This window comes from Malaclemys terrapin, chromosome 7, assembly GCF_027887155.1.
Source record: "Malaclemys terrapin pileata isolate rMalTer1 chromosome 7, rMalTer1.hap1, whole genome shotgun sequence".
Lineage (NCBI taxonomy): Eukaryota > Metazoa > Chordata > Testudines > Emydidae > Malaclemys > Malaclemys terrapin.
Genome location: NC_071511.1, coordinates 123,061,232 through 123,087,342, shown reverse-complemented (window position 1 = coordinate 123,087,342; position 26,111 = coordinate 123,061,232). Strand labels below are relative to the sequence as shown.

The 26,111-nt window shown below is 44.6% G+C and overlaps 1 protein-coding gene across 6 annotated transcripts in view; it reads right to left on the bottom strand.

Annotated features, from left to right (window-relative positions):
• Positions 1-5,866: 5,866 nt before the first annotated feature.
• The window catches only part of SH3PXD2A (SH3 and PX domains 2A), a 394,601-nt gene continuing 374,356 nt past the window's right edge, over positions 5,867-26,111 (bottom strand). For all 6 annotated transcript variants that reach the window (XM_054036174.1, XM_054036176.1, XM_054036175.1 and 3 more), the window contains 3 exons: positions 24,617-24,666; positions 20,465-20,584; positions 5,867-20,309 (listed from right to left, as the gene is read on the bottom strand). In XM_054036174.1, the coding sequence (XP_053892149.1) occupies positions 18,417-20,309; positions 20,465-20,584; positions 24,617-24,666 (2,063 nt within the window). In that variant the 3' untranslated portion in view covers positions 5,867-18,416. The remainder of the gene's footprint in view (positions 20,310-20,464; positions 20,585-24,616; positions 24,667-26,111) is intronic.

The window sequence follows — 26,111 nt, the reverse complement described above, 5'->3', positions numbered from 1 at the left end:
GGATCAAACTCCAGGCATTAGCGGAAGCTTTGTCAAGTAGGCTGGGGAGTTAGGAGAGGGCTACACTAACGCCTGGCTGCAGACTCGGGTTTGAGCTCAAGGGCCTTTCTGCCAACACACAAATCAGTCTGACGCAGCTCCGGCAGCACGAGGATTGCCAGCTTCCTAGTCGCACAAAACTGAACACCCTACCCCGCTTCCCCAAACCCCCTTCCCCCCACTACCCTTGCTGTCCTCCACCCTCAGTGGGCTGGGGTGAGGTGTGTGGGTTCCAGGGTGGGGCTGAGGGCTTTGGAGAGCAGGAGGGGGCTGTGAGTTGGGATGCAGAAGGGGGGGGTGAGGGTTTTGGGGGGGGGGGGCCCAGGGCAGGGTCATAGGCTTACCTCAGGCAGCTCCTGGTCGGGGGGTGAAGGGGGGGCATGCTAAGGCAGGCTGCCTGCCTGTCCTGGTACCGCACGGTGCATGCCCTGGAAGCAGGTGGCGCCACGTGCTGCTCTCACCCGCAGGCACCAACCCCACCACCACCAGTGTTCAGGGCAGGGGCAGCCCGCAGAGCTGTCCGGTGCCCCCGCCTAGGAGCCGGCCCTGTCCTACTGGACACTTCCAGGGCACAGCACGGTGCCAGCCAGGACAGGTACGGACTAGCCTGGCTTAGCACCAAGCGCCCATTAAAAGCCCAGTCTGCGGCGCTGACTAGAGCCGCCGGGTCCTTTTTCGACTGGGTGTGCTGGTCGAAAACCGGAGACCTGGCCCCCCTAGGAAGCACCCAGGCTCCTGCTAGGAGAGCTGGTCAGCGCCTCAGTACCAGTATGACTTGGGCCAAACCCTGTCACTTTGCCGAGGCACGTGGTCTGTCCAGGGCAGCATGAATGCAATAGCTGTGAGACCTGGGGCTAGTACTTGTAAACTCAGCTTAATGCTGCAGCGTGATCGCTAAACCATAGGCTTGGAAACACGGTCGCAAGCCCTGGGCTTTAGTGTGCTGAGCAGATACGCCGTCAGGGGCTGCGCCTCTTCCTCCCGTAGTTTGACTAGTGCCACAGTAGACGCAAGGTCCAGCCCAGGGAGCAGCAGGGCAGAAGCAGTAACAAAACAAAACTCTCATTTTTGTTGGATTGGTGTTGGTTCCAATGTGTGCTGGTGTCAGCTCCATTTCCTGGTTTTATTTTACAATGGTTTGTGTTCTAGCAGAAAAATCCACTCTGTGAAAATTGGATAACTGTGATTGTGAATAAAGGTGATTTTAGGTATCCCACAGCAGCGTGAGGGCGCAGTTATTGGCCATTGGCTTGGAGTACATGCAGCCAAAACGCGCAAGTGCTACCCACCTTATTACAGATGGCTGGGCCCATGGGTCAGGGATCCAGGCTGCACCCCATCAGCTTGATCTTCAGGGCCTGAGGGTCTAGTTCCTTGCACCCAGTGCAACGAGATGGTAAAATGCTACTAAGCACAACACTATTTCACCCCCAGCCTGCCAAGGCATTAGGGCTGCAGCCCCCGTCTCTGACAAAAGTGGAGGAGCAGTTACAGGCCTGCTTAGTCAAACTAGGCTGGAGGAGGGAGACTTCCTATCAGGTAGAGGGGGATTTGAACCTGGGACTTCCCTGCTGAGTAGAATATCCTAAGCCCCTGTGCCCTTATGTATAAAATCCAACACGCAGGCTCGCTCCTCACAGCAAAACTGTCTTTTTACATCATGCTAGAAACAGCCCCCCCTTTTTAAATTTTTTTGCAGTGAAGACAGCCCCAAACCACTACTGCTGCCAATCCTTCAGCATGAGCGGAGGAAAGGCGAGCAGGCTCCTGCACCTGTACTTCCAGCTGCCCTTCCTGCAGACTGTGCTGTGAAGAGTGCACGTTTGAACAGGCCAGCTCGGGGTAGCTTAAGGCAGCTCGGGGTAGCTTAGCCCAGCCCCTTCTGACGCTTCTGCTAACAGAAGTAATTCCAGACTCTCATCGCTGCTTTCTGAGGCTTAGCAGGACCCCTGCTGGCTCCCAGGCTATGTCTGTATCACCTACAGCAGTGGGGCCTGCTGGGGGGCCGTGAGCAGGTTTCAGGGAGTCCTATCAAGCAGGGCGGGTTTATAGCATGCTGGGGGGGCTTCGGAAAGAAAAAGGTTGAGAACCCCTGCCCTACACTACATTCTCACGACAAGCCATAGGCCTCGCGTCAGCACTGCACTGGGGTGGGCAAGAATCTTAGCCAAAGCCTTTTCCTTGGGTAGTGGAGCGGCTGTCCAAACGGACTGCAGAAAGCACCTTGCGAAGGCCTTTGCCAGCTCACTTGCAGCCTGCAGCGCATCAGCTGATGAAATGAAGACCAGAGGTTGCAGTTGACGACACCGCTGCTGCACAACGGCCCGTGGCATATCATTTACAGCTGTAGCTCACTTCCCAGCTACCCCCTCCCTGTGCTTTAGAAGGTGGGCGCGAGCAGTGCTCTAAGAGGAGGCATTTTCTCTAGTGCAGTAAAAAGCCATTAGGCTTCAGTCCAGCACTTCTGCTTTTCTTAATGGTCAGCTGCTGCTGACACATTGAGATAGAGCTTCAGCTCGACTGTGCCATGGCCCGGCTGGTTTATAAATGAAATCCATCCCTTCCCTTTTTATAATATATAGAGATCTACCTATCTCCTAGAACTGGAAGGGACCCCAAAAGGTCATTAAGTCCAGCCCGCTGCCTTCACTAGCAGGACTAAGTACTGATATTGCCCCAGATCCGTAAGTGGCCCCTTCAAGGATTGAACTCACAACCCTCCATTGAGCAGGCTAATGCTCAAACCACTGGGCTATGCTTTGTCCCATTGACACTCCCCTTCCATGAGAACAGGAGTGAGCCCTACGTTAACGTGCCTTGTGGAATCAGGTCTGGGATTAGCTCTGGCCAAAACCCCAGGCTGCTTGCATGCTATGGCACTTTCAATACCGAGCAAGTTGAATCTGAGCTCCAGCATGCAAGGGGGAGTAGTCTAGCAGTGCTTAAACAGCACCATCTGCTGCCTTGGCTAAAGGACTACATGGCTGCTCCAGGAAGTAGGTAGGTGTTGGCTGAATTCACTAAAGCAGGAACAAGGTTTGACTTTCGGATACTTAATGAATAAATAGATGTCGTTTCTCTGCTTCTGAATTGTCAAGCACAGCTGAGTGGAGCACTTAGCATGGAGACTATTAGCGTACCCTGGCTGGCACTCGTACTATGAACAGCAGCAGGTAGGACTGAAAGCACCAGCTCTGTCTCGAAATGCTGAGGTCTGATCATTGCTAGAGTGAAAAGAGAGCAATGAGGAAGAATGCTGTTCAGGGGGTTCAATTTTAACTCCTAATGACTCACCTCCCATCTAGTGAACCTCCTCTCTCACTGCTGAGGCTGAACCTCCCAGCAAGAGTTCTTCTCTTAAACACACACACACCAACTCAGTCAGACAAAGCAAAAGGAAGTTACAGTCCATATTCAAATAGATACGCTCTTCGGTGAATCAGGAACACAAGCGGAAAGATTGCGGAGGTCTTTCTCCTTCCCTCTGCAGGGCTAGGGTTACCAGCCGTCCGTATTTCCCTGGACAGATCCGGCTTTGGCGTCTTTAAATAGCCGTCCGGGAGGAATTGGTAACAAGGTTAAAATGTCCGGGGTTTTTTTCCTCCCTCGCTTCCCTCCCTCCTTTCCATGCAGAGTGCGGCTGCTGATTGGGCAGCTGGGCCGATTGACCCACTCCCATTGGCCTCTAGCAGAGAGAGCCCGCCCCTGCTCCCTCCTCCCTCTGTCTGCAGCCCTGTATAACACACGAACCGACCCACCGGGCAGCGTGTTTTGCAAACATGTGGAGCCAGAATGGTAAGAGGAGTCCAGGGGGGAAGTGTGTGTGGGGGGAAGTGTTGGATGGGTCCCCGACCTCCACCTGCCACCCCCCCCACGCATCCTCGCCCATGCCCCCCCCCACCTGCTTGTACTGCCAGAGCCAGCAGCAACTGCTGTCTGCTGCCCCCGGCTCCGAGCATCCCCTATCCACTAATGGGAAGGCAGGCCCTTACCCTGCCCTTCCACCCTGGCCCCGAGCCTCTCCAATGCCCCAAACCCCTCAGCCCCAGCCCTTGCCCTCCAGGGCCGGCTTTAGCAAGAGTGGGGCCCGCAGGGGGGGCCGAGCCGCGGGGGCCGGACCCGGACCCGCTCAGCCGGGGGGGCCGAGCCGCAGGGGCCGGACCCGGAGCCGGGCCCGAATCGGGCTGCGGGGCCTGGGCCGGAGCCGGGCCGGCGCCCCGGGGCCGGAGCTGCTGGGGCCGGAGCTGCTTGGCCGGGGCTGGACTGGGCCGCGCCGCACCTCCCTGGAGCCCTTCTCATGCCCCCTGCCACCCCAGCTTACCTGGTGGTGCCAGCCTATCTGCCCGCCCCTGCTTCTTTTCAGACTTCCCGCGAACCTCTGATTCGCGGAAAGCAGGGGCGGGGGAGGAGCAGGGGGCGGAGTGTGTAGGGGAGGGGAGGAGGGAGGGAGAAGTGAGCTGGGGACGGGGTGGAGAGCTGCGGCACGGGGCCCAATTCAGCTGAATCAGCCTAAAGCCGGCCCTGTTGCCCTCAGCCCCCTACACCCTAATCCTCTGCCCCAGCCCTGAGCCTCCACCTGCATCACGAACCTCTCATCCTCAGACCCACAGCCCTCACCCCTGCATCCCCTCCTATCCCCAAACTCCCTCCCCCTTCCCACCCACCCCCTCCCTCCCTCAAACTCCCTCCCAAAGCCTGCACCCCCCTCCCTTTGCACCGCCTCCCACCCCCAAATTCCATCCCAGAGCCTGCACCCCTCACCCCCTCCTGCACACCCACCCCCTCCCCCAGCCCAGAGCTTACACCCAGCACCCAAACTCTATCCCAGAGCCTGCACCCCAGACCTCCAACCCCCCTCCCAGAGCCTTAGGCAGGTGGGGGGGGAGGGTTCTGGGCACCACCAAAATTTCTACAACCCTGCCACCCATGCGAGTGGATAAGGATTGGGGCAGTCAGGGAACAGGTAGGGTCCTAGGGTTGGGGGGTTCTCAGCAGGGGGCAGTCAGGGGACAAGAAGCAGGGGGGTTGGGGTTCTGAGGGGGGCAGTTAGGAGGTGGGAAAGAGTGGATGGGGGCGGGGCTTCCCCCCCAGTGTCCTCTTTTTTGATTGTAGGAATATAGTAACCCTACTGTTCCCTGCAATTATTTGCATTAACCCCAAGCACTCAAAAAAATCAGACAAGGACTATGCACAGGGGCCCTCTGTAGGAAAAGTAATGGTGCTCAGTGCCTTTATGTTGTGCAGGATCAAACCCTTCTATTCAATTGCCTGAGTGCCGCTTTTGCTAAGCCAGTGGCCTTGTACATTCCATGGGCTCAATCTTGAGCTGTGTGTGGCCTGCATCCATCTCACATCAATAGGGGGTCAGGAGTGCCTCCCACTGTGGAAGAGGCTGCCCGCGGTTTCCAGGAGGCAGCTCCACCCATTTACAGATGCTAACCCACTGGCCCCTGCTCCACTTTTCTGGCGAGGTAGGTCAGACATTTTCCATCTGGTACCTGGCTCGACATGCAAAGGCTTTTGTGTTTGAAACTATTGAGGTCAAAAGGGGAGGTCAGATTTCCACCACACTCTAGTGGGTCAGGAAGGAGAAGAGTCTAAAGATGAGGGAAAGGAAGAATAGGGGCTGCTTCACATCACCAAACTGCTGGGACTGTCAATAGCGCAAGCCAACCTACTATCTACTCAAGTCGGAAATAGACCAGGTTTTGCCATTGCACGAATGTATTAGGAGAATTTGTCCTTACTTTCATGAATACAGTGAGTTCAGTAACTAAACAAAAATGCAATGGGTGGGGGTGGAAAAAACAACATCATGGACACGAAATGATCAAAAAACTTTATTTTTGTTCTTAGGGCATATAAGAGGAGATGTAAACAAAATACAAAAAAATTATCACAAACCAAATCTTACAATCTGCAAGCATTTGAAGATGGAGTATCCTTTCCCCCACTGGTCCTCAAAATACAGGAAGCCTGCTCGAATTTTAATAAGCAACAACCCTGACCCCTGAAAGTCCCTCAGGGGTTTTGCCAGGTCCTAAAACCAAGGGCTAGATTTCTTTTTTAAAAGAACACTGCATCTTTGTGATAACATACTTAAAGACAACATAAATATTACAAATATTAAGATATTTAGCACCACCTTTGGTCCAAGCTATCAATGAACTGGGAGATGACCACAAGTACAGTCTACTTAGCAAGCCCTCTCTGCCTGAGACATTAAATATTGTAGTTTCACACCACAAGAACTTGTAGTAAAACTGAGAAGACAGCCCTGAAACTTCGGAAGTCCCTCACAAGCCTCTGCGGATCATGCACGGGTGTGGAGATGGCTGCTGTTCTGATGAAACGTGCATGCAAACAATAACGATCACTCAAGACAGTATGAGCAAAGCCTTGGAAGAGAGTCTGAAGCTTTGTACAATAGGACATGCCCATGGCTCCATGAGTCCTCATGCTGCTCTAACACTGCAGATGGTCTAAATCGCTCCAAACTTTAGCTGAGAAAGGGCTGGACAAAAGCTTCTGTGTGCTGTTTCCCCCTTCCATCAGCATCCTGCCATCCCTCCCGACAGCACAGGTTACTAGATGAGGGAGGCAGAAGCCTGGAAAAGGAGCACAGTTTGGCGCCTTTGGGCAATTCAGAAGATTTAGCCCAGATACTTCAGACAGACATTTGTTTATCAGACATTTATTCCAAAACCCTGACTGGACATTCTCGATAGACACGCAATATGGAGCTGCATGGCTTAGAGTTTTTCCATCTTTCCACTCAAATCAAATACACAGATGCCAAAGCTGGCACTATGATGGTACAGGACATGATCATGTTGATTTGTGACATTTCTTGGAGGAATCTGGGTCCATAAGCCAGACCACCATATTTTAGGCTTATCATGGCTGAACAAACATTTTTCAGACTGATTCTTAAATAGAAGTATCTTGATTTTCAAAAGGTTCTGAGCACTTACAGCTCCAATGGGCCCTGAGGCTGTTTGGCACCTCTGAAAGATCAAGCTGGTATTATTAGATACCTATATATGGATTTAGGAATCTAAACGTAGGCAACACCAGTTTGAAATTTTTGACATGTGTATTCACATACACAATAGTTGCCATATGTCATGTTTTGGACTATCTTTGACAGATAATATGGCTTATAGTCTTCATTTAATAAGTAATGCACGTAGAGTTTTAATCGTTAATGAATAAAACACATTTTCACTTGACTGTTCCAGAAGACACTCTGCTAGAAACGTGAACACACCAACACTGCTTATCCCAAAAGAATTGCAATAGGAATTGGTCAAGTACTGCTCGGCAAGATGTATTCTGTGAATGTAACAAATCAAAAACCGGATACAAGAAAGGAGGCCAACGTTACAACTAGTGCACTTCTTAGTCCCACCACAGGCCAGTGGCACGCCTGAAGATCAGCTGAACCCTGTAGCGTTAGCGGCAAAAATGTTTGGACCTCATAATTCCAATCACAGTTATTATGCTTGATTTGTATCATATCCAGTAAAGAAACGACGAGGAAGCCAGCTCTGGATCAGACAGTTAGGGTGAGCAAAGAAGAATAAAGGCTAAAAAAAGATATCAAGGCCACCCGATGGTCATGGACCATACAAGGATCATGTTTTACCAGAGGCAGGGCTATCGCCACCTGCTCTGGCTGCGAGCAAGAACAATGAGAATATCACTATCCCTTCAGTGGGAGTTGACACATGTTCAGAATCGGACCCAGACCAGCACAATGACTTCTCATTAGAATATCACACTGGATAAAGCATGCTCGCTGACTGGCCGGCACTAAACCACAGCCAGAAGACACACAACATTTACTTGGGGGGTGGGGAGGTCAATTTTCCCACTCTGGATGCAGTCCTTGTTCTTTGCAGGTAAAACAAATTCCTCTTCACCGATCAAAACTCCGTACTCTATACCACGGTGTTTAAAAGGCAGACTTGAAGGCTGATCAAATAGGCCTTTAGTTTTCTGTCATTTCAGACAGAGATTGGGAAGGTGTTTCACAGGGACCATTTCAAAAAATGGTCATTAGCAAATGGTGACGCCACCTGGGAAGTACATTTAATCACAGAATGTATGTGTGTGTGTGGGGGGGGGGGGGGAAGGGGGGGTGTTTTCTGTAAGTCACACAACTGATTTACCAGTTGGGAAATCAATTTCATGGACACAGTGTTGCCAACTGTTTCCACCAGGCAAGTCACTATTGCAGAAGCAGGTCTGTTGCACAAACAGTTCCATCTCTACTGATCAAAAGAAAAGCAAAAAAAACACTGCACTTACCACGTCTAGGTCTAGCTCCACCCCTGCTACAGAACATTGTGGGGCAATTGCTGATTCCATTCAAGTCATTATCAAAATACCCATCAGTTCCATAGGATCAAGATGTGGCATTAAGATCAAATATCTACTTAATAGGCATTATTCACCAGCAGGTGAAACTCTGCTGACTACAGTGGACCTGCGTCAGTGGACCAGCAGCGAATCTGGAATGGTTTCTCCTGTATTTTTCTTCCTCCCTTGGGAATGAACAATAAATACCATCACCGCTTTATTTCACCTCTCCCAAAACAAGCTGAATTAACTCCCGCCTTCATCCTCTCTTTAAAAGTCTCAATTCTTCTCTTTCATTTATACTGCAACAGAAACCACATCAGCTTCCAGAAAACTCCAAACAGAACTGTTTCCACATACAAAAAAAAAATAAATCAGGTCTACCACACACACCAGGACCAGCCACACATTTCTCTATCTCTTGCCACCAACATACTCTCAAAGCCTCTCTCTCTCTCTCGCAGATGGTCACATTCCCACCCATCAGTCAATGGAAACCTAGACCAGTACACTGCAGCGTCCAATAGTTATGGTCACATTCAAAACTTCAGCCACCTACAAAATCCACAGCATGGTGTTTACAACCAAGCCCCACACAAGGTTTGGACTTTTATACTTGCTCACATTTTCAAACTTGGATGCCTAACACTACATTTACGTCTGGACTGAACAGGATATGTCAATGCTCAAACTTCGTGCGTAAGTCAATCGGTGCGCTCCCATGTTTAAAGTTAGGTATGTGCTTTATGGCCTTGATTTATCAAGACACTTAGGCACCCAAATCGGAGTCCTGACGTTCAGGACTACTGACCTCCCACAGCTCCTACTGATTTTAATGGGAATGTTGGCTGCTTAGTACTTCTGAAAACAAGGCCACTTATTTAGACACCTAAATATGGATTTAGGGACCCACGTTGAACAATTCTGGCCTAATCCTCAAAGTCAACACAAGCAGGCGATCAGGTTGCTGGTGAGACTCATTTAGGTAGATATGAAATTTCAAATCCTGAGAACTGGAGGATTATAGGCTTAATCCTCTTCAAAACATTGCCATCTATGGTAACAAACAGATGCTGTTTGCAAGTAAACAATTGTAAAATAAGGAGAGAGCATTTTGATGAATGACAAGAAATTAACGACTGAGCACTTGGATAATCAAGTCATAACAAACAAACAAACAACAAAACTGCAGCTACTCTGTATACAATCCAGGGATCGTATAACTCTCAACTCAGATTCCCAGACCAGAAAAAAGCAAGTGCAGTGAGAGACAGACCATGCTTCCAAAAATACTCCTGACACCCAAATTCCCAAGTATTTCCCCCCCTTTTCAGCGTGCTTACCCAGTACCTCATAAAACTGAGAAATCACCTAGAGAATGGAAACAATTAGTAACTTGGTCCTTTTCTGGGTTTGTCGTTTAATAAGAAAACACACCGGTAATCAATCGTTCCACCAATTGCTTTGTGTTTATTTATTGGTTTTCTATTCTCTTTTTTCAACTGCCCCAATTAAGATGTATTCATGAGACAATTAGAGTGCTTTTTTGGTTCAGGAAGAGGACTGCTTCTAGAGTGGAAGGAATTGACCCTACTTGAATGTTACGAGTTCTAGATTCAGAACATAATTTGGCACATTTGAAGTTCAAGTTCTGGACTGACACATGGGTATTTGTTCTTGCCGTTTGTTTCCCAGATGACTGCAGAAACAGTACAAGAATAATTTTCAAATAAGAATTTAACTGTTTGCATAGTGAAGGCTGCCAAGTGCTTAGAGTTTATATATTACACTGATCTGTAGACGTCAAAGTCTTACAGCTACAGATGAAATCATTGGTGGAACCTAAAATTAAAAATTAGAAGCTTAAGTTCTAGAGATTTCCAAAGGATTCCCAAATGCCCACTGGTTTTCACAGCCCTTCTTATGGTGGGAGAAGAGAAGCAGCTACATTTGTAACCAGCTAATCCTCCTGTATCAGAAGAGCAAGATCACAACGTACAAGGTATAAAAGCCTCAGACATTTCTCAGCAGCGTCACTAGCAAAGGGCTCTTTCACAACAGTACGAAAAGGGACTGCCGGGTTAAAGATCTGGGAATAGACCGTCTTGCCAGCTTTGACCTTCTGATGAACCTCGACATTATCTAGATGCACAAGGCTCCTTGATTAAAACAAATGCAGAACACATTTGTCTTACCTCAGCGGATCATGAACTTCAGGATAGAGGTTGTCATATTTTATCATGCTGTGTGAAACTAAACATTGGGCAGCAATAAATCATACTGTATAACAGAGCAGTGATATATTTAAAAAAAAAAAAATACATAGTGAAAGCACCTGCAGTGTCAAACCCAATAATTTATGGCCTTAAGAAGAAACATCCCTGGTTCAAATTTTCATCTTTATCCAATCGCCTCCCTTTCCCCCCGCCACTACCATTGTCCAGTTACCTCTATAGTCTCTTACCAAATTATTCTTCTTATTCTCTCCCCACCCCTGCCCTCCACCAACCCTTGTTTTGATTCAGTAACAAACAGGAGTCTCAACACAGGACAGCAATGGCTTATGCTGCAAAAGGACAGGTCTGTAAAACGCCAGTGTGAAGCTTTAAAACCGTTTATTTAAATTGCACTCTCCAACTAGAATTAAAGCTACCTGAATGCAAGAACAAACTATGAACACCCTGCGTGGGACCAGCCCAGCCCTGTGAATCTAAAATGGAAGAGACCAATTTATTCTGCCTATGTCCATGCTGAGCCTGACCCAACAGTCCCCGTGGGAAAATTCCCAATGGAATGGCTTTTTATTTCAACAGTTTTCCTCCAGAAAACAGCAGAACTTGGGCTCCTATGGTGAGGATATTAGTGAAAATGATTTCCCAACCTCAACACGCATGCACACAATTTACATAAGCCCCTCCAAAAAAAAATGAGGGATCTAACTTTGTAGCAATTACAGACTCCTGTTTTTACAGAAGTCTCGACATTTGGTTACAAGTTGGGTCTGAGGAGGTGGAAAAACAGCAACCTGTAGGCCTGATCCCAAGCCTTCTGAAGTCAATGAAAAGACTCTGGATCAGGCCCTCTGTACAGTACTTGATCCGGAGATTATAATTAAACAAAACAAATACTGAGATGTATAGATGGACGACAGAGACAAAACACAGGCACTGGGACATGGACGCTAGGGCCATGAAACATTTAAAAGACAAGCTCTGCAAATGTCTGCCTGGTTTCTCTCTCTGCCGGCACCAAAAACCTAAAACAAAAATGTACAATAATTTACACAGACATGTTTGTTCTCAGATCATCCAATCCGTACCTGTTAAATGGTAAAGTTATATACAGTAACCCCTTCTCCAGCAGACAGTCAGTCTCCTGGATTTTTAAGGGGAGATCTGGTTTGCAGGACCCCAGCCACCAGCAGCAGAACTCCAGTCGACATTAAAGCATTAAGTACGACCACCTGTGAAGGGGATCATTGTATGTCATCTTGTTAGCAGTTTTTGAATCAGAGTCTCAATTTTGCTTTGAAGTTCTGGGGAAGAAATTCCCACCAAAAACGTCCAACAGCAGAGTTACGTTAAGGCTTTGTCCTCAGGGCCTGACTCTTAGACTGGTTTTATTTCAGGGTAACTGTGTGGGTGTTAGTGGAGTTACTCTTGATGTATGGAAAGTATGAGAGGAGAATCAAGACCTCTCCCCACAAACTGAAATGAGGTTACTCCGTTAAGCTCTCAGTTCCTGCCCTGAAAGGATACCTACAGGATTTTGGAAGAAGATGGTCAGCTGAGCTCAGTTTTGCTATTTAAATGCAAAGGACTTGCCTACAACATGACAAGCTTCTGAGAAGAGCATAAGTAATAGTAGGGCAGCAGTGAACTGGGGGGAGGAGGGGGGGGAAGACTAAGCTGTAGTGCAAGTGGCAAGCATATTAACCTGGGCAACATGAAGTACGTTCAATGAAGTCTGAGAGCCCGAAGCTCTGGTTTTCGCATTTCATTTGAACATCGTGAAAATAATCCAGTTTTGCAAGGATATGAGATTTTGCAGTTTATTTGAAACTAGAGCTATTTAGATAAAAATGAGTTCATTTTCCACTCAAAATAGTCCCCCAGATCGAAAACTTGAATTGGAAATTTCAAAAAGGAAGAGTGTCAAAATTTCAGATCCAAAATTATTAATTTTATTTTTTTCACAACAGAATAGGAAGTCAAAATGCCAACTTTCCTGTTTCAGTGCAACAATCCCACTGTGAAATTTCACAGGTAAGAAGTCACCACAGAGAGAATAGTGAATTATTTTTGGTTTGACAAAAATGAAGGGAGAAGTCACATGGCCCTATTAATAAACACAAAGGACAGGTATCGGAGGTAGCTGTGTTAGTCTGTATCTACAAAAACAACAAGGAGTCTGGTGGCACCTTAAAGACTAACAGATTTATTTGGGCATAAGCTTTCGTGTGCAGGACACGATTGAAACCTAGGCCTAAACCATGAAGAATTTTATCCCTTTCTAAATTACCATAAATTTAGAAGTTTAGCCTGGGGAATTTGCTGAAAAAAATATGTACTGGAGAAAGAGAAAGATCAGGGATAGATGATACAAGGATGTGTTTAAAGGGTAATACAGGTATCATGCCTAATTAAGAACATTCTTGCATATTCCATCCATCGCTCTTGCAACATGCATGTATAATCACTGCATTTTTGCTAATAGGTGTTTTGCTTATGAAACAGTCATTCTATAAAAAAAACCCCAACAGTCAACAATCCATATGTACCCGAGTTGTATTTCCTTCCAACTGACCCCCCCTCCCTTCCGATTCCTCCAAAATTTTCTCGAGTGCATGACTTAAAATGACAGATGTTTCACACTGTGCGCTCTACTCCAAGTCCTGGATGAGGGGCCTGTTTATTCTGTGAATATTGCACTTATCCACTCATTGGATTTTTTTTTCTTGAGAATGCAGAGTATTTGGGGGGAAAATGTAATAAAAACATTAGTAAGATACGACACAGCAAAATACGAATTATTAACAAGCTGCCTAAAAAGGCCTAAAATTAAACAGTACACATTCTACTCTGTTAATACTAGTAACATAAAAATAATGAATGCTTTACCAAATTCCCTTGTGTTTCTCCTAAATGATAAAAGCAGTAACTTTTCTTTTTAACTGAGGAAAGCAATGAATATATATGACAATAACATATGCTGCACTAAGATCTGAAAGTGATTAAAAACAAATTATATAATGCCTTCGTCAAGAACTAGAGCATTGCTATAGAAGGAATCTTTTGAGGCCCAAATTCTGATTTTAGTTATACCAGTGTAAATATGGAGTAATTCCATTTACACCAGTTCAACTATGAACAAAGTTTGGCCTTTAGTTATCCAATCCTTGCTAAAATTCGAACTATGGTACACTTTTTTTTTTTTTTTTTAAAGATGACTTGCAATCAATACGTATCAGTTAAAATACCAGGTAGTGTATATTTAAAGTCTTTTGCATTGAGATTGGGTTTTACAAACAGTCATTGATGCACATTTTGCAAGGCATAAAGGTTAAGCCAATTAATAGGAATGGCCTTTAAGTTAAAAAAAAAAAAAGTTAATTTGGAAAAATTCTTTTGGGGATTAAGAAAGCTTTTCCGGCATTATATAAACCTCAATAACGAACTGAGAAGTGCTCATTATTATTAAAGTTGCAGTATACAGCAAGACAAATTCACATTTGTAAATTTGGTATCATTGAACTGCATTTTGGACTTTTGCAGGTTCAATTTCCACATTTTACTTTTTGGAAAGCATGGCTGGCTGATCAAAGCAATCATTTAGCCCAATAGAATGGCAGCATGCATCTCCTCCTACCACAAGAGGGCACTCTGATTCCACAAAATACTTCAGTAGCTCTCCAGATTTTTTTTTTTTTTTTTTTTTTACACTTGCTTCAAGTTGGTTTGTTTTTTTAAACACCACGATAGAATTATGTATTTGCTGTTATAAAGTAAGGTTCACACATACATTTAAAAATTGTTCAAAGTCACAGTGTCAGTTTTGGTAAATTCAGTACAAAAAATTAAAGGGCCATGTACTCTTCCTTCATCTTCCCCGAGTCACCCTGCCAATTTGTTGTTTTACAATCAAATTTTCCTATTTCTTTGGGCGGCGGGGGGGAGGAAGGGAGGGAGGGGAGAAGGAGCTTCCCTCCTCTGTCACTTTATGAAAGATCTTAACAAGCCGCGGGGGAAATAGCTGGCTACATAGGGAAACAGTGACTGACTACCCAAAAAGTGCTGCCCTCAAATATAAAACTCGACACATCCTTCTCTAATTTCTTTCAGATCCAGTGTTCTTAAAGTGCGGGAGGGAAGTCTGGCGACAACAGTATGTAGACTAATGTTGTTGCTTTTGTAAAACATCCTTTTAACCTGAAAATTACGACACAACCATCGAATTTAAGTGAAGCCTAGATCTGATCATTCCCGAATAGCGGGTCATCTGGCTCAGATGCATGTCTGAGCCACAAACGCTCTCGTTTAGATTCAAGTGCATTTGTCACTTTCCATTCTGTTGGGCGTACGTGGGTGTAGTTTTTATGGGGAGGGGGCTATTACCCAGAATCTGAACTTCTCAACTCTGCCTTCTCCTTTGAAATCTGAAAGAAGCTTCACAGGAATAATCATCAGTTGGGGAGCAGAACAGATGCTGGAGAAATCCCGTGCAAGACACCAGCATTTGCAGGTCCTGATATCATTCTACACCACAGCCAACTGTGCTGTTGATAACTGGCTGGGCACAATGTACATGCAAAGACCAAGACCAAACCAAGTCCCTCAATTAGGGCAGAACAAGCAACTCTGGTTTAAGGTGCAGTGGGAAATATTTAGGGAGGGATGCGACACCATGACTTTAGTTACAAAGTTTAACAATGGCCCCGATTCCAATGGCCTGAGCCTGTGAGTACCACCAGGTCATAGCAGGGTTTGAGCACCTCAGTAATTCCACCACCTCATTCAGGGCCCAGGCTCGTGGAGGTGTTCAAAGCTACCCTGACACCCATGCAGAAAGGGGAAGATTTGGGTTAATGAAATCAATCCAGTCCCAGTACAGGCTCCAATGGCCTCATCAGAGGTCTCCTCCCACTCAGAGATTCTTTGCATCGGTGGCCTTTCCCTCGTTGGATACAAGCTGAATATTCCTAAATGGTTTGCTCTCTAATCAGAAATGTCTCTCTCTTGGCAAGAGCTCAAGTCATGCTGTTCTGTATTTTGAGAGTTCAGTGGCTCATTGCAGAAGTATTGGGAGCTGTGTTTTTTGTCTCCTCGGGAGAGGACAGCATGAAAGTGCTGTCAAAACAAAACTTTAGCATATTTTTAAATAATTATAAATTAATTTTAATAAATACATGCTTTTTTTTAAAAAATGAACAATTATATACTGCACCTTTAAATAATGCACTTAGTTCGCTGTGTTGACTTCCATTTTGTTTTTTTTATTGTTAAAGTGCATTAATTCAAAATAATGAACCACTTCCGCATCATTATTGTTAAAGTAAATCAAAACAACATTACACAAATCACTAAGTCACTACTGTTAGTACTGCAATCTAGCAGATAACTATGTATTGCTCTATTTAATACTGTCCAGCAGAAGAATAGAATACTTCTATTATAATCTCACAACAGCTCCCGCAGTCTTTAATGACTGCTACCATATTAGTACAACTAAAAATGGGTAGAAGCATGAGAGATGGGACTGCGGCGCCTCAGACAGACATCCAGTAAGATGTGGTTAACTGGGTATATATATACAGTAAAACATAAGGCAGAGAGAGGACTCTACACATTTTGATATGGGCTGTAGTGTAGATACACCTCCCCCTCACAACTTACGTTGGATCCAAGTAGAACACCCTCCTCCACCATTACTTGTGGACATAACGGCTTCCACAAAACTCCATTCGCAGCCTTTGATTGCAATGTAATGGTTTTTCAGCTAGCAAAGGTATGTCAGTCATGTCAACTGTAGGCATCTTTCTCTTAAAGTTTTCGTGCGGATTAGTTAAAAAACCCCAAATCACAAAAAAAAAAAAAAAAAATAAAGACAAGAACAACTTGTAAATTGTATTTTTTTTTTTTGTTTTTTTTTTTTGGCAGAGAAAACACTCTCTACAACACACTCAATACTGTGCTATTTTAGGCCCCACCCCAGGTTGGATTGCAGCTAACTAAGTCAGACCCTTTATCTTCCCAATGCCAAATGATAATTGGTATGAAGTTTGGCTGGAAAATAAAAGGGCATGCATCATTGTGTGTAATACACCAGCAGTGAAATAATTGATTTTCCCCCTTTAAAACAGGACACAAAAATGCTGCCTCTTATTTAAAGAAACTGGACATTGATCTTCACTTAAATGGTTAACGAGCCCATCAAAAAACTGTCAAAAGCAAGACTTCCTCGAGTACAGTATGGATTTATAGTGGCGGATGCTTACAGTACAATAGCTGGCTACCTCAGGAACACGTCTGTAATCCAAGCCCTTTCCAAATGGTTGTATATTCCCCGCCCCACCACCCATGGGTCACGTTTTAAAGCATTAGAGTTATAAATAACATGAAGGAAAAGTGGGGGTGGGGAGGGGAAGAGGCAGTTTTTTGGTTCGTCACATTGTAGCCTTAATTGCTTTATTAGATCTCTGAGCTTGAAAATCCCGTATGTTCTTTGCAGTACAAATGGACTTTCTGGATTCAAGTGGGAATCCAATCACAAAATTGACTCCTACTTTAGTTTTCACTAAAAAAAAAAAAAAAAGTTTTTTGGTAAACCAATGCACAATTAAAAAAAGATACCCAGAATGCACAGGAAAGACAAAAAGAACAACTCCCCCAAAATATACAAATTAAAGATTGTGCAGACTGAATTCCATGGCTTCTCCACCGCCCCCTTTGTAAACACTGATTCTGCAACAGGTTATGGCTGTTTCTAACTTACAGCTTTGTGGGTCCTGTGAATGTGCTCCAATCTGTATCTGATAGTGAAAACAGGAGTAACGCAATTGATTGCTTTTCTTCTTGGAGGCCTCAGAGGCATTTTGAATACTTAAAAATTGTGACAATTTGGAAAAACACAGCTCAGGAAAGAGAATCAACCTGGATCTCTTGGCAGGAGTCACCACACTGAACTAAACAAGGAGTATTTAAAGTAATCATTGTTCACAAAGTTGTGTCCATAGGTTTGTTTTTGTGGTGTGTTTGCAAGCACCTGGTAGCCCTACAGGCCATAAGAACACCTGGAGTCTCAATTCAAGAGTCTAGAGACAGAACAAAAGGCAGCAAAAAAAACCAAACCAAAACAAAACCCCCAACGCCTCCTGAACGTCATTTCTGAGGTTTAGTAATAATGACAAACCGCGGATGAAGTCAGAGACCAAATCTCTCCACGATGAAAAGCCTCTAACCCTGGAACTGACTGTTGAGAAGAGTGAAAAATCTGAGCTTCTAGAAAGGGCTGGGGTTCTCTTCTGTATTTTAGAATCAAATTCCCATTCACTTTGCACAGTTAAAAGTTGTGAAAACACATTCAAAACTTCTGGATATTCCATGTGGAGATGAGAGGAAGGAGAGAGGAAGCCGAGATTCTAAAATGTCTAAGTTTGGCACTAAACTCCCACCAACGATTTCCTCAAGTGGATGCATCAGTTTGTATCTCTCGCAAAGGCACACGTTTGGTTTCCTACCATTAACAGGAAAGATGGGATATCAAACCCTGTTACACACAGATTATTAACAGCTTCCAAAAAAAGGGCATTTGACTATGCTGTATCTTTTTCTTTGCTTCAATTCCTTCAGGCCACGTTAACCCCATAAAGCTCTGCAAACACAGCACAGCTTAATCAGTCAGTCCCTTTGCACGAACTAGAGCACAGGGGGGAAAAATTTTGTGGGTAGCAATTTTTTTTCCAGATGTACACAGCAGGAACAGTATAAATTAGGGAATTTAAAGATATTGCAACGTTAATTTTTTTTCTCCAAATAATTTGAGGGCACCCAGCCTTTAAATGGTTTCCCACCATCCATGATCTGACAGTACCACCAACCATTTGGGTTTCTTTCCAGGACCTCCATGCAGACACCTTCCTGAAACCCTGCTGTCTCTTCATCCCCCTCATAGTCTGCAATGGAAACGTAGATATCCTTGAGGTTGTTGTGGATGAACTGGGATTTTTCAAGGGGCTTTGGCCGGACAGTGGACACCGGGATTCCATTGCGCTGAGTGGATAGGTTGGAGGTTGTCTCCAATCCCTCTATGCCCGATTGATCAGCCTGCTTTGCCTTCGAGTCACCGGGCTGTGATCGCGCACTGCTGAAAGAGGAATTCCGGCGGACAGCCCTTAGATGGTCTGTAGTAGTTAAGGATTCGTTCCTGCGCAGGGAACAGGACAGGTTATTATCCTTTGGGGGCGGGGAGACGAACACAGACTGTGGCCTCACTGCTAACTGTCTCACTCCATTCCTCATTTTCACAGCCCCTGAAGTTTTGGAAAAGCCGCCAGGGGGTTTGCTTGGAATGGGGGGCATTGCTCTTTTGCTCTGGTTGATGGTGTTCAAAGCCTGAACTCTTTTCTCTATCTTCTCCAAGCTGTTTGACTTGCTTTCATTTCTTCTGTTCCTGGCCAGCGAGATGTCGGTCTCTGAGGTTTCTCGTTGTTGGTTATCGGCAAGTACCAGGTAGTGGGAAGGAGCCCACCCTTCCCTATCTCCATACTTCATGTACCACCATCCACTGGCTTGCTTTTCCAACACTTCCACTTCCACTCCTGCTGGGAAGCAGAGTTCAGAATCCTGAACCTTTTGGTAAGAGTCAGAGGTCACATAAAAACATTTTGTGTCATTCTCTTGCTCTGTCTTGGCTGGATGGTTAGAGCAAAAAATGGCATGGGAAGGAGATGTAATGAGATCTGCAGAGCTTCTTCTAAGAGAGTCGTCTTGGCTCTCAGGAGCTATTTGGGGAGGGCTTTCAGACTCTTCACTTCTCGAACCTTGAAGTCCACCTCTGAGCTGCCCAGTTGGCCTCAGCTGACGCCTTAAAGTGCTGATATCCATTTTTTCTTGGCTCTGAGAATCTGCCTTATTGAGGAAGGGTTTAGGTCTAACCATTGGCTTTGCTTTGGTTGAGGGGCTTTGTCCAGGCTCCTTCTTTGCATTTGTTCTTGGCATGCTATGTAAGCCAACATCTGAGGCTGATCTAGGTTTTATCTCGTCATTCTTGGAGTAGTGACATTTTCCAAGATCGGGCTGAAGGCTTTTGTCAGATTTGAGCTTCAGGAGCGATGATTTGGGAGAACTGGAGCATGGAGAGTTTCTTCGGATTAGAGAGAGAGAGGAGCTTTTTTGGGAATCCGAGTCTCCGCTGGATTCTTTACATGATGAAGTGTCCTCCACATAAGGTCTGAATCCCTCATTTTCATAGATGATCTCTTCTTCACGAGCAACATCCTCTGAAGACTCACCAACTCTGAACTTTGCCCTCTGCAGGGATGAGACAGGGGACGGCTTGAGTGGCTGAAACAGACGTTTTTCCAAGGAACTATCATCTCCATGGCTCTCATTCACCTCAGACTCTGAGTCAAAGCCAAAGGCAGGTACATCGTATTCTGGTTCTTCATATCTGAGCTTTTGTGGGGAGTCCTGGGCTTCTCCTAATGAAACAGTCCCAGGAGCTGTCCCTTCTTCTGCGTCTCTTGGTTTACTGGGAGGTGCTGGGGGAGGGACCTTGGGTCGGGTTAGAGTACTGGTTCTTCTGTTTAAATTGGGCTTCTTCCTTTTATCAATGTAAGATGCTGGAGCCCACCCTTCTTTCTCTCCAATCTGTACATACCACCAGCCACCAGAGTTCTTATCAATAACCTAGAGGATGATGATGATGAACACTGCCATTAGTCTGGAGAGTTAATGGGTTAGGATTTTTTTTCCCCCTCTTTCAAGCCATTATCTAACATTGGTACAATGCTCTATCATTGCAAAGCATTATTATTTTGTACGGTTGCACCGTTTAGGCTCACCTCTGCCTTTTGTCCTCCACGAAAGCTTATTCCGTCAGAAATACAAGACTGGAATTCTGCAATGGTGTAGTATTCCACTTCCACTGATGGTGGCTCAGGTGGTTTAGGCAACTGGAAGCCCTGTGGCAACAAAGGAAAGTCTTGTTTAGCAAGCAACTAACAATAAGAGGCTGAATGTGTCAGCACGGACAGTTATTTGCCATTCTTCCCATGCTGCTGAACAAGTGGCATTCCTTACTCTTAATTTACGTCCTAGTGATAAGCACCAGGCTTTCTATAACAAAAGGTCTGCAGTGTTGCTGTAGCCGTGTTGGTCCCAGGATATTAAAGTGACAAGGTGTCTGAGATAATCTCTTATTGGACGGATTTCTGTTTGAGAGATAGACAAGCTTCTGACCTTACACACAGAGCTTTTCTTGAGCTCTTCAGGAGGAAGTTTGTTTCTCATCAACAGAAGTTGGTCCAATAAGAGATATCTCACCCATGTGGTCTGTAACAAATGGTAACATGTGGGCAAGGCTTAAAAAGGGATAGCTTTCTAAACTATGTACAATTCTAGTACCTCCTTCACCAACTATAATAATCTTGATAATTTGCACTTAAATAGTGCTTTCCATATTCACAGGGTTTTACATGGGGGTTTCCGTTCTAGTCAGATGGATGGTCCATTTAGCCTGATATTCTGTCTGATGGTGGACAGTACCAGATGGCTTCAGAGGAAATACATATGGGAAATTTTGTGCAACAACAGGCCCAAGATAGAACCTATTTCCCAGATATCAAGGACTTTAAGCGATCCAGATTCACTGGAGCTGCACGTAAAAATCTAAAAGCCGGTCATTGCTATTTATTAATTGGAATTAAAAGGAAAAAACAAACATACATATCTGTGTCTATCACCATAAAACCTGAGCACCTGCCACACGTATCCCTTGACTGAAACGGCTCACAACTTATGGATTTACTCAGCTAAAATACCAATGGCAGTTGGATGGATGTCAGAACGGGGGCCCTAGCTCCCTATTTCTTTATGTAACGGAGAACAAGCAATTTTGTTCAAACCCCCATGTCATCATTAACCAACTCTAAAAGCATAGACAATTTTACTAGGTTCCTCTCATATTTTAGACTTAAAAAGAGAAATTGGGAAAGATTCCGTTCTCTAAGCATTTATATATCCATGACTAACTTAGCACTCTATGGAATGACACGACTCATTATTAAATAAGCACAAAAGAGTCCTGATGGAAAAAAACCTGAAGGGATTTTTGGTTCTTTAAAGACAAAATCTGCTCCTTGCATTAAAAATGTGACTTACACATACAGGTCTGAATTGTGACAGAGTTATGAAGACAACAGATAGTTGCAGAAAGATTCTGAGCCAGAAAATGGAAGAAAAGAAACAAACTACTGTACCTTAACGTACTACTCCATTGATTTCTAAACCACCCTCATAGTAAGAAACATGCATCATTTTAACATAACTGCTGAAGGCATTTTGGCCCAAGTATTAACCTTGCCTAGCAATGTTTCAATTCTGCATTTCAGCACTGTGCATGTTCAAATATAGCATAGGATGCAGTATAACAACATGCCTTCAGATTTCAGAATGGTTTGAATTTAAACTGAGCTAATTGGAAACAGCAAACATACTTGATGCTTCACATGTGTTTTGTTAACATGGAGTTAATTAAAGCATTCCTGCCAAAATAAAAACTAGCTGAAATAATTAGTCCAAAGGAAACAAAAGTCAGGAGGAAAACAGCATAAATATTAACCATACTGAGCTCTCAGTTAAATAAATGTTCAGAAGTGAAGTTTGAGATCAACACATAGGATAAAAGAATTGGGAGAGTTGAATTCTGCACATTACACAGTGAATCCAAATTCGCATTGCTCCTGTTCCGAACAAGAGAGACTCCGCTACAAACAAAAAGTATTTGATTGACATAACTTCTGTCGAATGGGGTTACTAGGTCTTCCTCATATTTAGGGGACAGTTCTGCTTTTCATAGGTCTGCCCTGAGTTCTGCAAGTCCAAATAGCAGGACAATTCCCATTTCCCTAGCACCTGTCCTCCCACAAGATACCAAACAGCCTTAAAAATTAAACAGATGTCGCAGCATTACAATGTAGCCACCTCGAAGGTGGGCAGCAGTTTCTAGCTGCTATAGGCATGATGTGCACCACCGCAGGAAAGGTGGAAGGGACAATTTTGGCTAAAAGGTCATTGGGGAAGTCCTTACTCTTTTGAAAGAGCCCTGGGCACTTTAGCGTCCAGGTGCAGCAGACAGGATGTGGAGGAGTAAAACCTTATCTACTTTGGAATTATAAAAGGGCAGAGTCAAGACTATGGGTTGCAGGAAGACTAAGCATTTCAATAACACGCAGACCACCGACCCTTCTAGGAGGGGGAGGGAGAGGAGAATAAGCTCAGAGAATCAAGGGTTTATTATTGGTCCTCATTGTCATGGGAGATGTTACACTGACATGACATAGCAACTAAAGATGGTCCAACACTTCGCATCCAAACTCCTTTTACATTTAGGCCAATTAGATTCAAAATGTTCCCATCTGAGATTGCTTTCCACAATTTTTTTCTTCATGATAAGATGAAAAACTAGAAGGAGCCTATATTCTGGTTTCAACGTCTCCAAAGTCTCGTGAGATTTCATTCTGAGTTGGTAGAAATCTCATAAGAGCAGCTCTCAAATTTACACATTTTTCAAAACAAGAGTTTTTGAGACTCGAGTGCTTTGTACCGGAACCCTAGCTGGGTGCTCTGATTAGGGTCTGAATATAGAGTCCTTCATGTGAGCTCATCTCAGGGCATAAAGATGAACAAAAAAGAGGAACATAACAATGCAGTTGGGAAATGCCAGGCCTGGTGACTTGCTAAAAGCCCACTTCAGTGGCGTAAGAGGACAAGCCATTCTCCAGTAAGGAAAAATAAATCTATAAATACTATTTGTGCTCTTGTATTTGGAGCCGTTCATTGTTGGGGCTGGTCTACACTGGGGGGGAAGGGGGAAATCGATCTAAGATACGCAACTTCAGCTAAGAGAATAGCGTAGCTGAAGTTGACGTATCTTAGATCGACTTACCTCCCTTCTGACTCTCGCCCTGGTGGAGTTCTAGAGTTGACAGGGAGCATGTTCGGGGATCGATTTAGCGTGTCTAGATGAGACGCGCTAAATCGATCCCCGTTAGATCGGTTACTACCCGGCGATCCGGTGGGTAGTGGAGACGTACCATGTGTCCTTATGCCCTCTTTTAAAAGGAAAGAGAAACAGGGCAAGTTTACACAATGCACTCAATATTTTGTGCATGGTTCTGAATTATGCCACAATCCCAGCAAGGTGTAGTTGGCTACTGAAAGTGTGATGGCTGTCCCTTAAAAACTTTGTTCCCAATTGAACTACATGGCCTCACCACTGTAGTATGTGAACACTGTTACAATTACCATTATATAGCTCGAGTATCATCCCTTCAAAGGTTGATCCTATTATGCTTAATAATTAATGGTCCAATTGGTCCCAATAGGAGTTATAGGAGCAAAGCACCACACAAAGTTGGGCCTTCAACTTTGTACATAAAACACTGGAAGGACAGTTTTATTCCAAATGAACAACATTTTTCCATGGGAAAAGTTACCATGGAAAAATGTTTCCACACAAAGCCCAATATGACTGAATTTATATTAAAAGTTGTTCCTGGGTGCAAAATTGCCCCAAAACAAAAACAGAAATTACAAAATTTTTCATAAACAAGGTTTCTCCCACTCTGTCCAGTTTCACACCTCCCTAATTGGAGTTATTTTAAGTGATAGCTGCACTTTAAAAATAAAGACAGAAAAATCACACACCCAAGAATAGCGCTTACATGTGAAGCAAGATTTTTTCAAAACATGCACTGTCTCAGAAAAGCGTCCCCAATGAATGTTGAGCAAATTCCAGAATGTGCATTTTATTCTCTATTATATGCAGTGTGTTTTAAAAAAACAAAAAACAAAAAAACAAAAAACAAAAAAAAAACAAAAAAAAAAACACACACTCTTCAGAAGCCCTGTGTAGGGGGAGAATGGGTTCCTCTAAAGCTTTGTATCTAGATGACCGTCGCAATAGTTAAGAATTAAAAAAAAAAACCACAAACCAGACTGGATTCTCTCCGTGGTGGAGGCCTAGTTCTTAGATTTGGAGAGCCTATGGGGGAAAAAAAGTTTTAAAAAAGTTAATTTTATTTAGCTGTGTAAATTGTGCTAAGCAAAAGCTTTTTGAAGCTGCCAACTGTCCTAGATAGCTTAATTAGTCATTGCTGTTAGAAAGTTCCATTATTTGCAGTGATCAAGGTATTTCCAAGAGTGAGTATAGAAAAGTATAAGGGAGCACTGGAGATTACGGAGGTAACCGTAGCAATTTATTGCCAATATAAATTAGCAAATTTTCAAAGGCCACCACTGTACAATCTTTAAAAAACACTGGGCTGTATTCTCTGCTGAAATAACTCCATTGACTTCACTGGACTTGGGCCAGCAGAGAAATTGGCCCTGTATCTAGTTTTTCCCCCATAGTAAAAGGAATCCCTTAGAACAGTAACATTAACACTGCTGTTTTAGTCCCAACGTATCAAAGCTCTTCGCAAAGGTTGGGCAGTATCATTCCCCCCCGTAATCTCACAGACGCAGCAGCCAAGGCACAATGGTTACGGTGACCTGCCCCAAGATAACATTAAGCAAAAGAAGGAGTGGGGAACAGAAGCCAGGTGTCCCAACTTCTAGTCATCTGCTCTGGTCACCAGAGTGCTGTTTTAATAGAGGTTTTTATTCAGGGTCTCACTTTAGAACCAACTCTGAGGAAAACCAGTGGACTTGTGTGAGCTTCAGAATTGTTTCCTAGGACAAGTTACTGTACCAAGCATAGTCCTGCGGTTGGTGAGATGAAACTGTACTGATGCTGGAGAAGGAACACATCTTGGAATCACCGCAAAACTACAAACACGAGTCCTGATCCTACAACTGAATCCCTGAGTGGATTACTTTCGCTCGCACACTACCTTGCTGACGTACTCCTCACACTGCACATTAATCCTCGTACAGTTCTGCACTTGCAGCATTATCACTAGCCCAGGGGTTTTCATTCTTGTGCGTTCTGGGGACCATGCATTATCTTATGCTTTTTTATCTCCTATCACTAGGAAGGCAAATAAATTATTCCCTTATAGGGCCAACATGAGTGAGCTTCCTGGCTGACAAAGTAACAGATGCTTGTAGACAGCTCTTAGAATCATAGAATATCAGGGCTGGAAGGGACCTCAGGAGTCATCCAGTCCAACCCCCTGCTCAAAGCAGGACCAATTCCCCACTAAATCATCCCAGCCAGGGCTTTGTCAAACCTGACCGTAAAAACCTCTAAGGAAGGAAATTCCACCACCTCCCTAGGTAATCCATTCCAGTGCTTCACCACCCTCCTAGTGAAAAAGTTTTTCCTAATATCCAACCTAACCCCCCCCACCCCACTGCAACTTGAGACCATTACTCCTTGTTCTGTCATCTGCCACCACTGAGAACAGTCTAGATCCATCCTCTTTGGAACCCCCTTTCAGGTAGCAGAAAGCAATTATTAAATCTCCCCTTGTTCTTCTCTTCTGC